Source organism: Orcinus orca, chromosome 2 (assembly GCF_937001465.1).
Source record: "Orcinus orca chromosome 2, mOrcOrc1.1, whole genome shotgun sequence".
NCBI classification, from domain to species: Eukaryota; Metazoa; Chordata; class Mammalia; order Artiodactyla; family Delphinidae; genus Orcinus; species Orcinus orca.
The window spans coordinates 174,678,444-174,695,114 of NC_064560.1; the positions used below are offsets into that span (position 1 = coordinate 174,678,444).

The 16,671-nt window shown below is 44.1% G+C and overlaps 1 protein-coding gene across 1 annotated transcript in view; it reads left to right on the top strand.

Moving 5' to 3' along the window:
• Positions 1-16,671, top strand: part of FLVCR2 (FLVCR heme transporter 2) — a 63,212-nt gene that overhangs the window by 24,126 nt on the left and 22,415 nt on the right. The window contains exons 2-3 of the mRNA XM_004262258.4: positions 6,300-6,441; positions 8,950-9,090. Of these exons, the coding sequence (XP_004262306.1) occupies positions 6,300-6,441; positions 8,950-9,090 (283 nt within the window). The remainder of the gene's footprint in view (positions 1-6,299; positions 6,442-8,949; positions 9,091-16,671) is intronic.

A 16,671-nucleotide genomic window follows, 5' to 3' on the forward strand; every position in this document is an offset into this window, starting at 1 on the left:
CCTTATATCTAAAGGAACTAGAGAAAGGAGAAAAACAAAACCCAAAGTTAGTAGAAGGAAAGAAATCATAAAGATCAGAGCAGAAATAAGTGAAATAGAAACAAGGAAAACAATTTAAAAGAAAAAAAGGTCTTGCTGTGATTCATGTCAAAGAGTGTTCTTCCTGTGTTTTCCCCTAAAAGGTTTTTTTTTTTTTTTTTTTTTTTTTTTGTGATACGCGGGCCTCTCACTCTTGTGGCCTCTCCCATTGCGGAGCACAGGCTCTGGATGTGCAGGCTCAGCGGCCATGGCTTACGGGCCTAGCCGCTCCGTGGCATGTGGGATCTTCCCGGACTGGGGCACGAACCCGTGTCCCCTGCATCGGCAGGCGGACTCTCAACTACTACGCCACCAGGGAAGCCCCTCCTAAGAGTTTTATAGTGTCTGGTGTTACATTTAGTTCTTTAATCCATTTTGAGTTTATTTTTGTGTATGGTGTTAGGGAGTGTTCCGTGTAGCTGTCCAGTTTTTGCAGCACCACTTATTGAAGAGACTTGTCTTTTCTCCATTGTATATCCTTGCCTCCTTTGTCATAGATTAGTTGACCATAGGTGTGTGGGTTTATCTCTGAGCTTTCTATCCTGTTCCATGGATCTATATTTCTGTTTTTGTGCCAGTAGCATATTGTCTTGATTACTGTAGCTTTGTAGTATAGTCTGAAGTCAGGGAGTCTGATTCCTCCAGATCCTTTTTTTTTCCCCTCAAGATTGCTTTGTCTATTTGGGGTCTTTTGTGTCTTCATATAAATTTTAAGATTTTTTGTTCTAGTTCTGTAAAAAATGCCATTGGTAATTTGATAGGGATTGCATTGAATCTGTAGATTGCTTTGGGTAGTAGAGTCATTTTCACAATACTGATTCTTCCAATCCAAGAACATGGTATATCTCTCCATCTGTTTGTACCATATTTAATTTCTTTCATCAGTGTCTTATAGTTTTCTGCATACAGGTCTTTTGTCTCCTTAGGAAGGTTTAATCCTAAGTATTTTATTCTTTTTGTTGCAGTGGTAAATGGGAGTGTTTCCTTAATTTCTCTTCCAGATTTTTCATCATTAGTGTATAGGAATACAAGAGATTTCTGTGTATTAATTTTGTATCCTGCCACTTTACCAAATTCATTAATTAGCTCTAGTTTTCTGGTGGCATCTTTAGGATTCTCTATGTATAATATCATGTCATCTGCAAACAGTGACAGCTTTACTTCTTCTCCAACTTGGATTCCTTTAATTTCTTTTTCTTCTCTGATTGCTATGGCTAAAACTTCCAAAACTATGTTGAATAATAGTGGTGAGAGTGGACAACCTTGTCTTGTTCCTGATCTTAGAGGAAATGGTTTCAGTTTTTCACCATTGAGAACGATTTTGGCTGTGGGTTTCTCATATATGGCCTTTATTATGTTGAGGTAAGTTCCCTCTATCCCTGCTTTCTGGAGGGTTTTTATCATAAATGGGTGTTGAATTTTGTCAAAAGCTTTCTTGCATCTATTGAGAAAATTACATGGTTTTTCTCCTTCCATTTGTTAATATGGTTTATCACATTGATTGGTTTGCATATATTGAAGAAACTTTGCATTCCTGGGATAAACCCCAGTTGATCATGGTGAATGATCCTTTTAATGTGCTGTTGGATTCTGTTGCTAGTATTTTGTTGAGGATTTTTGCATCTATGTTCATTAGTGATACTGGCCTGTAGTTTTCTTTGTGACATCTTTGTCTGGTTTTGGTGTCAGGGTGATGGTGGCCTCACCCAATGAGTTTGGGAGTGTTCCTCCCTCTGCTATATTTTGGAAAAGTTTGAGACGGATAGGTGTTAGCTCTTCTCTAAATGTTTGATAGAATTCGCCTCTGAGGCCATCTGGTCCTGGGCTTTTTTTGTTGGAAGATTTTTATTCACAGTTTCAATTTCAGTGCTTGTGACTGGTCTGTTCATATTTTATATTTCTTCCTGGTTCAGTCTCAGAAGGTTGTGCATTTCTAGGAATTTGTTCATTTCTTCCAGGTTGTCCATTTTATTGCCATAGAGTTGCTTGTAGTAGTCTCTTAGGATACTTTGTATTTCTGCGGTGTCTGTTGTAACTTCTCCTTTTTCATTTCTAATTTTATTGATTTGAGTCCTCTCTCTCATTTTCTTGATGAGTCTGGCTGAAGGTTTATCAATTTTGTTTATCTTCTCAAAGAACCAGCTTTTAGTTTTATTGATCTTTGCTATTGTTTTCTTTGTCTCTATTCCATTTATTTCTGCTCTGATCTTCATGATTTCTTTCCTTCTACTAACTTTGGGTTTTGTTTGTTCTTCTTTCTCTAGTTCCTTTAGGTGTAGGTTAGATTGTTTATTTGAGATATTTTCTTATTTCTTGAGGTAGGCTTGTATTGTTATAAACTTCCCTCCTGGAACTGCTGTTTGCTGCATCCCATAGGTTTTGAATCGTCGTGTTTTCATTGTAATTTGTCTCTAGGTATTTTTGATTTCCTCTTTGATTTCTTCAGTGATCTCTTGGTTATTTAGTAACATATTATTTAGCCTCCATGTGTTTGTGTTTTTTACGCTTTTTTCCCTGCAATTGTTTTCTAATCTCATAGCGTTTTGTTCAGAAAAGATGCTTGATATGATTTCAATTTTCTTAAATTTACCGAGGCTTGATTTGTGACCCAAGATGTGATCTATCCTGGAGAATGTTCTGTGTGCACTTGAGAAGAAAGTGTAATCTGCTGTTTTGGGATGGAATCCCCTATAAATATCAGCTGGTCTATTGTGTTTAAAGCTTGTGTTTCCTTATTAATTTTCTGTCTGGATTATCTGTCCATTGGTGTAAGTGAGGTGTTAAAGTCCCCCACTATTATTGTGTTACTGTCGGTTTCCTCTTTTATAGCTGTTAGCATTTGCCTTATGTATTGAGGTGCTCCTATGTTGGGTGCATATATATTTATAATCGTTATATCTTCTTCTTGGATTGATCCCGTGATCATTGTGTAGTGTCCTTCCTTGTCTCTTGTAACATTCTTTAACTTAAAGTCTATTTTATCTGATATGAGTATTGGTACTCCAGCTTTCTTTTGATTTCCATTTGCATGGAATATCTTTTTGCATCCCCTCACTTTCAGTCTGTATGTGTCCCTAGGTCGGAAGTGGGTCTCTTGTAGACAGCATGTGTATGGGTCTTGTTTTGTATCCATTCAGTGAATCTGTGTCTTTTGGCTGGAGCATTTAATCCATTCACATTTAACGTAATTATCGATATGTTTGTTCCTGTTACCTTTTTCTTAATAGTTTTGGGTTTGTTTTTGTAGGTCCGCTTTCTTCTCGTGTGTTTTCTAGTTAGAGAAGTTCCTTTAGCATTTGTTGTAGAGCTGATTTGGTGGTGCTGAATTCTCTTAGCTTTTGCTTGTCTATAAAGCTTTTGATTTCTCCGTGGAATCTGAATGAGATCCTTGCCGGTAGAGTAATCTTGTTTGTAGGTCTTTCATTTCATTGCTTTAAATATATGGTGCCATTCCCTTCTGGCTTGTAGAGTTTCAGGTGAGAAATCCGCTGTTAACCTTATGGGAGTTCCCTTGTATGTTATTTGTCATTTTTCCCTTGTTACTTTTAATAATTTTTCTTTGTCTTTAATTTTTGTCAAGTTGATTACTATGTGTTTCGGCATGTTTCTCCTTGAGTTTATCTGGCCTGGGACTCTCTGCGCTTCCTGGACTTGGGTGACTATTTCCTTTCCCACGTTAGGGAAGTTTTCGACTATAATCTCTTCAAATATTTTCTTGGTTCCTTTCTCTCTCTCTTCTCTTTCTGGTACCTCTCTAATGCGAATGTTGGTGTGTTTAATGTTGTCCCAGAGGTCTCTTAGGCTGTCTTCATTTCTTTTCACTCTTTTTTTAAAATTCTGTTCTGTGGCAGTGAATTCCACCATTCTGTCTTCCAGGTCACTTATCTGTTCTTCTGCCTCAATTATTCTGCTATGGATTCCTTCTAGTGTATTCTCCATTTCAGTTATAGTATTATCATCTCTGTTTGTTTGTTCTTTAATTCCTCTAGGTGTTTGTGAAACATTTCTTGCATCTTCTTGATCTTTGCCTCCATTCTTTTTCTGAGGTCCTGGATCATCTTCACTATCATTATTTTGAATTCTTTTTTCTGGAAGGTTGCCTGTCTCCACTTCATTTAGTTGTTTTTCTGGGGTTTTATCTTGTTCCTTCATCTGGTACATAGTCCTCTCTGCCTTTTTATTTTGTGTATCTTTCTGTGAATGTGGTTTTTGTTCTACAGGCTGCAGGATTGTAGTTTTTCTTGCTTCTGCTGTCTGCCCTCTGGTGGATTAGGCTATCTAAGAGGCTTGTGCATGCTTCCTGATGGGAGGGACTGGTGGTGCTTAGAGCTGGGTGTTGCTCTGGTGGGCAGGGCTCAGTAATAGTTTAATCTGCTTGTCTGCTGATGAGTGGGGCTGAGTTCCCTCCCTGTTGGTTGTTTGGCCTGAGGCGACCCAGCCCTGGAGCCTCCAGGCTCTTTGGTGGGGTGAATGAGGGACTCCGGGAGGGCTCATGCCAAGGGGTACTTCCCAGAATTTCTGTTGCCAGTGTCCTTGTCCCTGTGGTGAGCCACAGCTGCCCCCCGCCTCTGCAGGAGACCCTCCAACACTAGCAGATAGGTCTGTTTCAGTCTCCTGTGGGGTCACTGCTCCTTTCCCCTGGGTCCTTATGCGCACACGACTTAGTGTGTACCCTCCAGGAGTGGAGTCTCTGTTTCCGCCAGTCCTGTCGAAGTCCTGCAGTCAAATCCCACTAGCCTTTAAAGTCTGATTCCAGAAATCCTCCTCCCGTTGCCAGACCACCGTGTTGGGAAGCCTGACGTGGGGCTCAGAACCTTCACTCCAGTGGGTGGACTTCTGTGGTATAAGTGTTCTCCAGTTTTTGAGTCGCCCACCCAGCGGTTATGGGATTTAATTTTATTGTGATTGTGCCCCTCCTACCGTCTCACTGTAACTTCTCCTTTGTCTTTGGATGTGGGGTATCTTTTCTCATGAGTTCCATTGTCTTCCTGTTGATGATTGTTCAGCAGTTAGTTGTGATTTCTGTGCTCTCGCAAGAGGGAGTGAGCACACGTCCTTCTACTTGGCCATCTTGAACCAATCTCCTCAAATAGTAGATGCTTTAAAGATCAGTTTGATTTGTTGATTGTATACAGTGTACATTGGAACAACCCTGCACCGAGCCTATTGATGATGACTTTTGAGAGTATTTCAGAGCTGAGAATCGCTAGTGACCACTCTGAGTGGCTATGATTGACAGGCTGGAAAACCAATAACGATGATCAGCACATTGGCAGCTGGTGAATGGTGTTGGCCTGAAAGCAAATTGCTTCTCTACCTGCGGTTGCTTTCAGGTTCAATAAAGGAAACATGGGACCTTAACACAAAAGACTTACTCAGTTTCTCTCACTCTTACAATTTGGACCTGGGTATTTCGTGTGTTCTCACACTATTTTCAAATTTCCACCTTGGTATTTTGTGTGGCAGAAGGGTTTGGGGAGTTCTATCACAGCTAGTCACTCCTGAATCAAGGCATTTCTGCCCTCAGAAACACCCAAGGCATGTTATCTCAGGTCACTGGAGTTTGAACCGCAACGCAGATATAAGATGTTTCAGTTTGTTGGGTTGTGTTTGTATATGTATTTATAGCCACTTTGCATGTGCCCATGTCCTGTGTGTATAAATTTATGCAGTTGTGTGACTTCACACCACAGATGCTTTATAAATTACAAAGTTAACTTACACAATGAACTTAAGCTTCTGTGTTTGTAAATGTGGTAGCGACGTTAGGCTTCTGTCTCTCACTGAATGCAAGTTCTTGGGGTTGTAGGGTGTAGAATTTTTCCCTCAGCTGGTCTCTCAGCTCCAGGTGAACAGATACAGTGAAATCAAGAATTTAAATGGCACAAAAAGCAAAACCAGCATTGTTTTACTCTACCATAGAGATGGGAGTATAGGGACCATTCTTCATTAGTTTGTAGCTAGAGAAAAGCCTGTCAGCATTGAGAACCCCAACTATAATCGTTTTCACGGACTGTGGTAGTGAGGGTGGTCAAGGGTGTGTGAGTTGAGCTGTCAATCAAAAGAAAGATCTCTGATGTCTTGAGGGGGGAAACAATCCCTGTTTGAGGTTTAAGAAGGACTGGAAGTTGGGGATTATGTTTCTAATTAGGAGGCTCTTAAATGTGTGCTGTCGCCTCTGGGCCATTGATACAACGATTGATTGTCTCTGTCTTCTATAGCTTGGAATTGCCATTGGGTTCTTGGTCCCTCCTGTCTTGGTACCCAACATCAAAGACCAGGACAAGCTTGCCTACCACATCAGCATCATGTTCTACATAATAGCAGGTGTGGCCACTCTGCTTTTCATCCTTGTCATCATCGGTAAGGTCATTAATAGGCTCATGGGGGTTGGGGAGGCAGGGAGGTCCTGCTGACTTGGGTGAGGACCTTGTGATTGTGGCCCTAGAGCAGCATTCTAGGTCCCATGTAATCTATAAAACATATCTATAGAAACTGGAAGCCAGGCTTCCAATGGTCTTCAAATGTTTTAGCCTGAGTAGTTGCTGCCCATTCAGTGCTAGCTGGTCCTGTGTACTTTGTTAGCTGTTCAGTAAAGGTTAGTTGTAATTAACCAGTTCCCCAGTATGACCTCATTAGAATGAATGGGCAGCCTGCTGATCCCCTTGATGAAGCCCTGGTGAGCACTTATGATGTCACAGGCCCTGTGCTGAGTGTGCCTGATCTCACTGACTCCTCAATGGCCCTATAGGGGAGGTACCAGCCCTATAGGGGAGGTACCAGCATCAGTCTCACTTAACCAAGAGGAAACAGTGACTTACGAGGAGATAAGGGAATTATTCAAGATTAGACAGTGAGTGGCAGAGGCTGGATTCCAGCCTAAGCTTGTCTAACTCCATACCCTAAATTTCTGGAACACAAGAAAACAAAATAGGACTGACCCACAAGCACTAATGCTCTCATACATTCACCTGGGAATGCCTGGGGCCCACATTTTAAAATGCTTTTTTAAAATGTGTATAAGGTACGCTCATTATGGAAAAAATCTAGAAAATACAAAAAAGCATAAAGAAAAGAATGACCATTAACTTAGCCTTGTACCTGTTAATCCCAGCCACCAGCCCCAGAGAATTAATAATTATTAATATTATTAATATTCTATGTATGTATATGTATGTATATTTAATCACTGAGGTATTTGGTTCATTTATATCCTTTTTTCTCTTCTGAGTGCTATCACATGGGCTGTGATAAATTCAGTAGAGGTTTTCATTTTCAGTGAGTCATTTGTCTTTAAAAGTTAACCAGCTGTCTTCCTAATATCTGAAAGTTCCACCTCACACGTTAAAGGTGTCATTCCTTCCTGCTGGCCTCAACTCCAGAGTCAAACAGTTTTATAATCATGTATGTCATCCAGCTATTCTCACTGTGTCATTTCCTCCCCGGGGTCCAAGCTGAGGAAGGGCTGCCTGATGGCTTTTCAAAGCTCACAGGATCTCTTGGATGGAGAACTTGGTGTTCCTGGGAAGGTGAGAAGCCTTGAAGCTGTGGTTGAGAACAGGAAAGAACCATCTCGGCCAGACTTGAAGTTTCAAATTGTAATGTGCTCAGCTCCAAATTCTTGTGTTTGTAGCAGATGAGGGCCTGGTTCTTTGCAGAGATCCTGGAGGTAGGCCATTTCTACACTTTGTGTTTTACTAGTAAGCACAGACGGTTGCTCATTGAATAAAGAACTGAAAAATCTTATCCAAACTGTGGTTTGTGGTTGCCAAATCCTTGAGCAAACAGCTGCTGTTGCCGAGATTAAAAAAAACCTCTTGCCTTGATTTCTTTCCCCTGATAGAAGGGGAGGGGAACAGGCAAGACAATGGTTGAGAAGTACGCAGTGGTGGGAAGTTACCCAGGACTGTTTCCGGAGAAGGAAGGAGAAGGGCTGTGAAGTCAGGGCTGGAGGGTTATCTGGATGGAGGGGGGAGACCTTTGATCTTCAAGAGACTAAACCTCATTTGCAGAGCTTCCTCCAGCTGGAGGCAGTTTCCTGACCTTTCAGAGGTGTTCTCATGGGGGCTGGGGACACACCAAGGTGCTTCTTTACTTGGACCCAATTGGGGGACCAATTTAGCCAAACCGCTGGTTAAACTGATTTGGCCCCCAGAGAACTGAACCGCCATCAATGCAGTCAAATGGATTGTACCAGTTGTACTGAAAATAGAACATAAAGCAAATGGTTTTCCCACTGTCCCTCCCCAGTCCTTCCTATCAGAGTGGTCACACCTACAGGAGCATGTGTTAATCCTCTGGTTTCTCGTGGGGCACATGTCTGATTCAGACTTCGAGAAACTAGGGACGGACTCCGGGTCTTTCCAATAGAAGAAGATCCTTTCCCTTATTCGGGGAATGTTTATTGGCAGCATGTGCCAGGCTGTGTGCTCAGCATGGGCATCACAGTCCCTTCCCCCCTGGGAGGAGCTCTGGTGCTGAGTCCTTAACTGGGCTCACTAATCCCAGAGCCGCAGCTCTCACTTCCCTCCTATCTCCGTGTTACTACTGAATTTCTTCAGTGCTCTGCCGTATGTTATTCCCCGGTTGTTACTCGGCTCCTTGATCCTTGAATACTGCCTGGGAAGCCCAGTGATTGCAGCCGTCCAAAGGCCATTAAGAAAAAATAATCGAAGGCACAGTCACGGAGCCACAGACAGTGAGATGCAGCTTCAAGAGAGGAGACTATAAAGGATTTAATTGAAGAATTAATATTTCCTTTTGGAGTCTTAGTTCCTTCTCAGATGAGGGAGTCAGCTGTCGTCCATGTATCAGCTCTGCAGGGTGGGACCATAGGGATTTGCAGTGATCTCTCTGTTTCTTTCCTTTCAGTATTCAAGGAGAAGCCTAAACATCCCCCCAGCAGGGCCCAATCCCTAAGCTATGCCTTGGCGTCCCCTGATGCTTCATACTTAAGTTCCATCGTCCGACTCTTCAAAAACCTCAACTTTGTGCTGCTTATCATCACCTATGGTAAGATACAGATGTGTCCAGGAGTGTAATGGAACTGGGAGTGTGAGACAAGAGGCCTGTTGTGTCTGTGCATCTTACTGTTTCCAAATCCCAAATGTATATGTAAAGTCGTCGTTTAGAGTCAACCAGAAGAGACAGCTCTGTCTCAGGGCCTTCGATGTTGGGTTACCTAGACAACCATTCCTTCCCCTATCAAGTTATCTGGCAAAACGCCTGCCGATCCTCCGAGTCTCATCTCAGTATGACTGCTGTAAAGCAGTATTAGGCGACCTTTCCTCTTTTATTGTGCTGTTCCTGGTACATCTTAACACTTAGCATTAAAAAAAAAAAAAAGATCATTTCCAGGTCTGTTTTCCCACTAAACTGGGAACTCCCTGGGAGTAGGAATTTATGTCTTTTTATCTTTATAATTCCTCAGCAGTGGCCAACCTGGAGTAGATACTCCAAGAGTTATTAAATGAGTGATTGAGTGAGCGGGTGGATGGGTATTTATATGAGTCTTGTGACATGATCACTCCCCAGGCAATCCTTCATCTTGGAACATTGCTCCTTCTTTACCTGAATGCACGACAACATCCCTCTTTCATTTCGCTTTCTTGGCTTTGGTAAGATAAATTTCAATATTTATGCTGGTGTATTGGCTTGCCGTTCCAGCAAGGTGTTTGCTGCATCTTCATTCTAACGTTTAATGAGAATGTTGTCCTAGACAGGGGCAAGGACAGAACCTCAGGGCATTCCATTAAAGGTGTCTTTACAGATCCACCCAGCTCTGCTGCTATCCAGCTTACCCCTGACCATTTAACCCTCCAGTTTGTTTGATTAAAATCAAGCGTGTATATCACTCTCAGTAACCGGAAGAAGAAAAGAAGTGAGATTGGTTGATGTGACTTATTCTCAGTGAAACCCCAGTTGGCTATAACCTCAGGTTTTCTCTAGGCTTGCAAACTGTATCTTACAACAATACTAGCATTTACTACGTGCCAAGACGTTTTATATATTATTTTATTTAACTCTCACCACACCGGTGAGAGGTAAATAGTATAATTTTCCCCATTTAACAGATGAGGAAACAAACTCAGAGAGATTAGGTAATAGCTCAAGAACACACAGTTTTCAAAGGGCAGAGCCAGGATTCAAGTACAGATTTGTCAGACTCCAAAGCCTACACTCCCGATCCGTGATTGCCTATGCTCCTTCCTTGACTTGTACCAGGGCTTCACTTTAGGCTTATCAATGCCCTTCACCTGAATTAAAGTGTTTATCTGCGGAGGCATTAGATAAGAGGTGGTATCATCCACAGTAGAGAGGCACACCTGGTTTTCAGGCATAGGCACAGATTAGGTGACCTCTCATCTGGAATAGCCCCAGGTACCCACGTTAGTCTCCAAGGCCTCTGGTCTCCATTCCTCCCTCTCTCAGAACAGCTTTTCAGTTCTGAGTATGTCTCTGCACTCATTCACAAAACAAAGAAAGTTTCCAATACTTAGGATGGCCAGCTAAAGATACTATGGGTTGCTCATCACTGAGAGGTATTCAAGTGTAGGTGGAGCCAACCACTTAGTGGGGATATTGTGGGGAATATCAGGCTATAGCTGGATAGTGAAACCTGATGATCTTTGGGTTCCCTTCCAGACTCAGCATTCCATGCCTCTAAGAACTTTCACTTTTCCCTAGAGTTAAACATCTCGAGTGCATCAACCTTTGACCACCATAAACCTTATGGCACCTGACAACAGGGCGTTTGAGGCTTACCTTGGAATTCTAGGGCAGATGAGTGCTTAATAAACATCTTCTGTGAACGAGAGTGGTGATGGTGGCAATAACGGGGCAATGGCCTTATTCCAGAGGCCGCGGTCTTCGGTTCTGGACGCTGTTTATGGCAGGGTCAGGTCACTGACCCATGATAGCAAGAAATAAGAACAAAATGTACCAGGAACAGTGTTGCTCCTCGTCGCTGTGGCTCAGCTCCGGGCCATGCTTTAGGGGCAAAGCAACTCCTTTTCCTTCCATCTTGTACGGCTGGTTGCTTATATGGTCTTCAGTCTGGCAGGGTGGTGTTAATCCTTTGGTTCTGGACACTCTTCCTTAATCTATTTGGTTAAGTGATAACACAGGGAATAAATGGGTTAGCACTTCTGGAATGGTGGAGTGAGGACCTTGCATCATCTGTTCCTCCATGAAAACAAGAACACCACCGGCAGACGTTATCAAAATCAGTTGTTTTAGGGTTCTTAACCAAAGGCTTGAAACAATCCAGTGAGCATCTATTCAAGACAAATATCTGAATAACAGTAAAGTCGCAAGCTTTGTGTTTTAACTTGTCCTATTCCGATCCCCTCTTCCAGGCTCTGTGGTAGCCTTGAAAACCAGCAGCCTCACAGCCACTGGAGGGGGCCAAACAAGTTTGGAGCTCCCCCAGAAGTCCCATCCCTAGGTCACTATTTGACTTCTGTGGCAGTTCCCTGCAAAGGCCCCATTCAGAGGATTTGCCTATATTTGACCTGGCTCAGAGCTTTCTCAGTGGGAAAGCGCTATTTCCAGGGCATTTGTTGAAAGCGATCACTGTTTAACATCACAGCTGCCTGAGGTGGCAATACCGGTTGGGGTAAGCAAGAGGCTGACCAAAGGTCTTGAAAGGAAAATCTGGAGAATGAGATGTCCAGGGGGCTTTGGAAAGCTCTGACATATTCTTAGGAATCTAGAAATCCACATGCACATGCAGAGTTGTGCACATGCCCAGGAAAGACCTGAGAAAGCCCTGAAGTCTCACCTCTGGCTGAACTGGAGGCTCTGTGTAAGCAGAAGGTGAAGGCTAAGGCAGAGTTGTCACCACCCTGCTGGAGCATCACAGGCGAGTCCCAACGCACACATAGAGGTCCTCAGCAAAGGTGGGACACTTGTGGGCTTAAAGTATTTAAGGAAATCTGTCTAATCCTTAGTTCAAAACTAAGCTAGTGGAGCAGAAACCTCAGTGGCTGCACATGACAAAGAGCACAGACTTTACAAAATGAGTCCAGGAAAGTCAGTGAACAAGCAGCAGCCAGAGTAACAAATCCTGGGGAAGGAGGAGAATCTCATTTCTAGAGTTGACATTATATTTAAAATGTCCAGTTTCAACAACAAAAAAAATGAGACATGCAAAGAAACAGGAAAGCAGGGCCCATACACAGTTAGAAAACTGTTCCTGAGGAAGCCCAGAGGTTGGATGTAACAGAAAAAGAAAGTAGCTCAGCTGTTATAAATATATTCAAGAACTAAAGGAAACCAGTGTGTAAAGAATGAAAGAAAAGTAGAGAATGATGTCTCACCAAATAGAGAATATCAAGAAAGACAAATCAAAAAGAACCAAATATAAATTCTAGAGTTGAAAATACAATAACTGAAATGAAAAACTCACTAGAAGGCTCAACACTAGATTTGAGCTGGCAGAAAAAAGAATCAGTTAACTTGAAGATAGGTCAAATGCAATTATCCTGTCTGGGGAACAGAAAGAAAAAAGAAAGAAGAAAAATGAGCAGAGAACAAGATGGCTGCTCCCTGAAGACGTTCATCTAAATGTTGCCCCTCGCTCGTGTCAGGCTCAGAGTTAAAGACTCGGCCTTTCTCCAACCATGTTTTCCTTCCGAGGCTGTGGTCGCTGGGTCGCGGCTTCACTCACCAAACAGCACCATCCGTCTTCCCGGTTCAGCGGTGACAGCGCGGCGCCCTGGACTCCGCACTTCGACGTGGTAGTCATCGGCGGAGGACATGCGGGGACCGAAGCCGCTGCCGCCGCCGCTCGGTGCGGCTCCCGGACTCTGCTGCTCACGCACCGAGTGGACACCATCGATCAAGCGGGCCCGGGCCAGAGCTCTAAGACTAGGGGCCATTCTGTGGACCGTGGATTGAGATGCTGCCGAAAAGGGACACTGTTGGATCCCTGGTCTGGGAAGATCCCACATGCCGCGGAGCAACTAAGCCCGTGAGCCACAACTACTGAGCCCAAGTGCCACTGAGCCTGCGCTCTGGAGCCCGTGAGCCACAACTACTGAAGCCCCCGCGCCTAGAGCCTGTGCTCCGCAACAAGAGAAGCCACCGCGGTGAGAAGCCCGCGCACCGCAACTAGAGAAAGCCCGTCCATGCACAGCAACCAAGACCCAACGCAGCCAAAAATAAAAATATATAAATAAATAAATTTATTTTTTTTAAGTGGAAAAAAAAAAAAAAAAATGAGCAGATCCTCGTAGACCTGTGGGCAACCAGCAAGCACACCAACACATGCCTAACAGGAGTCCCAGAAGCAGAGGAGAAACAGGTGGAAGTAAATTGCCCTCAGAAAAACAGTCCACTTCTGTGCCTCTGGAAGCATTTGACTATGTTGTGTGTAGATAGAATTTATTAACATTTTTCTCAAAGGCCTGAGGTGATCCCAGTGAGGAGTTAAACTAATCTGGTTGTTTGTACACATTTCATTATAGTCAGAGAACCACAAGCCTTATTTTTGTGGTAGAGAGTTGGACTTGGTGACAGGGATCTTTGCCTACAAGGAAATGATTCTTAGGCTGAATCACAGATTTGGGAAAACGTGTTATTGAGCCTTTACTGTGTGTCAGGCACCATGTGAAGTGCATGCATTATCTCATTTAATCTTCAAAAGAAACCCATGAATTAGGTGTTCAACTGCTCCATTTTATACCTAAAAAAACTGAGGCTCTGCTTGAGCTCCTCGTCCGTAATTAGACAGCTAGCAAGCAATAGAGCTTAGACATAAACTTCTGTCTGTCTGAGATCAAAGCCTGTCTTCCTAACCACCACACCATTTTGCCTTCCTGTGCAGAAAGGAGCCTCTTGGAGACAGAGCCAGGGGTCTGTTTTCAACCTCACTCAACTGAGCAGCCTCTGGGTCTGTCTAGCAGGGGTGGAAGTGGTGTATGTCCTTCCTCAGATTCAGTCCTCAGACCAATGGCCTTTCTTCTGAGATGAGGGTCTGTAGTTCTGGGGTTTAGAAGCAGGACCTACCTACACTGACCGGCCATCTTTGGGACTTGGGGATGGTGAGGTTTCATCCGTAGTGCATCTCTCTGAGGGTTACAGGTCATGTAAAGGCACTCAGTCCACCTGAGAATCCCTGCTTTCTTCTCCCACTATCTTTGCTCCAGATTAAAAATGCACACACAATCAAAAAAACCCTCTGTAAATTCAACTAAGTCCTTTGAGACCTCCCAGAATGCCTCCCACCTTCCATGCAGTTTCAGGTTGAGCTTTGAAGAGGGAAATGGTTCACAGTTTATATATACACACATATAACCATATAGTGCATATGTACATTACATAGTACATATGATGTTCCTATTTTCCTCTGAATTATAAACACTTAAGAGCATGTAGTTGGGAATCAAGCAGTTGATAGTGTTTCATGGATGTATTTTCTGGATTTGGGTGGACATGTTTTGGAGTAAGAACCTTGGCTGGGGGACCAGTGAGTTCAGAGTTGGTACGTAAGGAATATAAGGTCTAAGTTTTAGTGTCAGCTCTGCTAATTACTGAGTGTACCACCTTCACCCATCCTGTGCTCATCGTGTGTCTCTCTAAGAACCACCCCTCAGAAAAGAGTAATAACATTTGCTTCCCACTGGAGTTCCCTGGATGGAAATGAAAGCTTTTAAAGTAATTGTGAATCAAAACACTGCGTGCAGCCATAATGCTGTTGTGTTGGGAAACTTGACCATTTCCTACAGTCTTTTTGTTTTTTGAATGAAGTAGATTTCGACACGTAGGGAGTAGCTCTCGTGCAGCCGGTGGGTTGTCCAGTACTGTACTGGTAGTGACTTTCCAAGTGCTTCTCCAAGCTGCTGAGTCAGCTGCCCCGAGCTAAGGTGCGGTGGTACAGTAAAGGCTTTGGAGGAATTCCAGTGCGGCTGCCTTTTCCCCACGGGCTTCTGGCCACACTCTTAGAGGTAGGTTTCAGACAAAAATTAAGGGCCATCTGGCTAAGTTGGAATTTCAGATCCACAACAAATTCTTTTTTAGTATAAACATGTCCCACAACTATTTGAAGCATTCTTACGCTGAAATTCAAATTTAATTGGGTGTGCTGTTTTTGCTTTTTACTAAATCTAGCAGCCCAGTTTAGAGAGAAGGAGGTGCAGAGGCTGGGTTTGTGCTTGATGTTGCTGAAATATCACAGGAATGAGAAACTACCACCTCCTCTAGCAAAATACCCTCCCTATCACCGCAGGAAGACACAGGGCTGGAAGCAGATTCCTCATGGGTCCACCAGAGCCTGGGGCTGGGCAGGTCTTGTGGTGAGCGTCAGCCGTGGGCGTGGGGTGGGGTGGGGTGAAGTAAGAACCTTTCTTTGGCTCCCCCTCGGATCTCCAGGCCTTGCTTTCACATGGCTTCCCTAACGTCTTTGCATTGATGGCTCACGACTGCCCTGGTAAACAGACTGGTGAAAGGCTCCTCTTCTGGACAGTGTCCTCCAAGGGATTGCTCTTCCCTGTCATCCCCCAGCCTTGCCTCCAGCTATGCTTCTGAAGAATCTGTGCAGTGTTGGGCGTCTGAATTCAGAGCCTCAACATGTGTCCTGAGGACACCTTTCCTTGGGGCTCTCAAGGGCTTTACACCGCCCGACCTGGGCCTGGGCAGGGGCTTTGTGCCCCTTCAAGATGCTGGCTTCAGGGTGGGTGTAAGATCCTTCTGGGATTCCCTGGAGCTTTTGCCGAGGTCAGGCTGGCCCTTTAAAAAGAGGGTTTTCTACAAGTTCAGGAAGGACAAAAGGGAAATGAACACAGAGTAACCAGAACCCAGAGATGGGATCTGGGATCAGCGTTTCCCACGCTGGCCTGATGATAGAGTCCCCTGGGGTGCTGGGTGGTGTGTGCCTCGATTCCTGCCTCTCTTCTGGAAAGTCAAATTCAGATAGTCTGGTCCGGGCCTGGGAATCTGCTTTTCACAAGCATTCCTGGAGATTCTGGTTCGCAGCAGGGTTGAGAACCTCTAGAGTAGGTGTGCTATGGGTGATTCTCCTGAAGCCCCTTCCCATCCCAGCTGCCTCCATGTTAACCCCAGCCTCTGAGGGCCTGGGCCTGGTCTGTGATCTTCCTATGCCCAAGGCCATTTATCCCCAAGTTTAAGAAATGCCAAGGGCTTTTGTTGTGTTGTTGTTAGAATGCGGATTCCTAGCCCCAATCCAGGGGAATCAGATTGAGTTGGTCCAGGGTGCGGCCCAGGAATCTGCATTTTTAGACTCTGAGGCTTTCTAATGCCAGTGGTTTCTAAATGCCACCACCCTTTGAAAAAACTTAGTCTTGACACAGGAGAGAAACTCAGAGTGATGACAAGTCAGTCCCTTGTGCCTTCCTAAAGCTCACCCCCTCAGTGACCTGCACTTCTCCCAGGTGGCTGATATCAGGGGTGACCAGGCCTTTCAGGGGCCATCACATTTCCTCACCTGGCAGGCTTACCTTGTTGGGGATAATCACACCCGAATATAACACAGTCACCTGCATTCCTGTAAGAGGTACTTATGCACAGGGCAGAGCACACATGTCATTCCTGCCCTTCAGTGTGGACACTGGACCCTTTGGTTTGGGCAGTGGA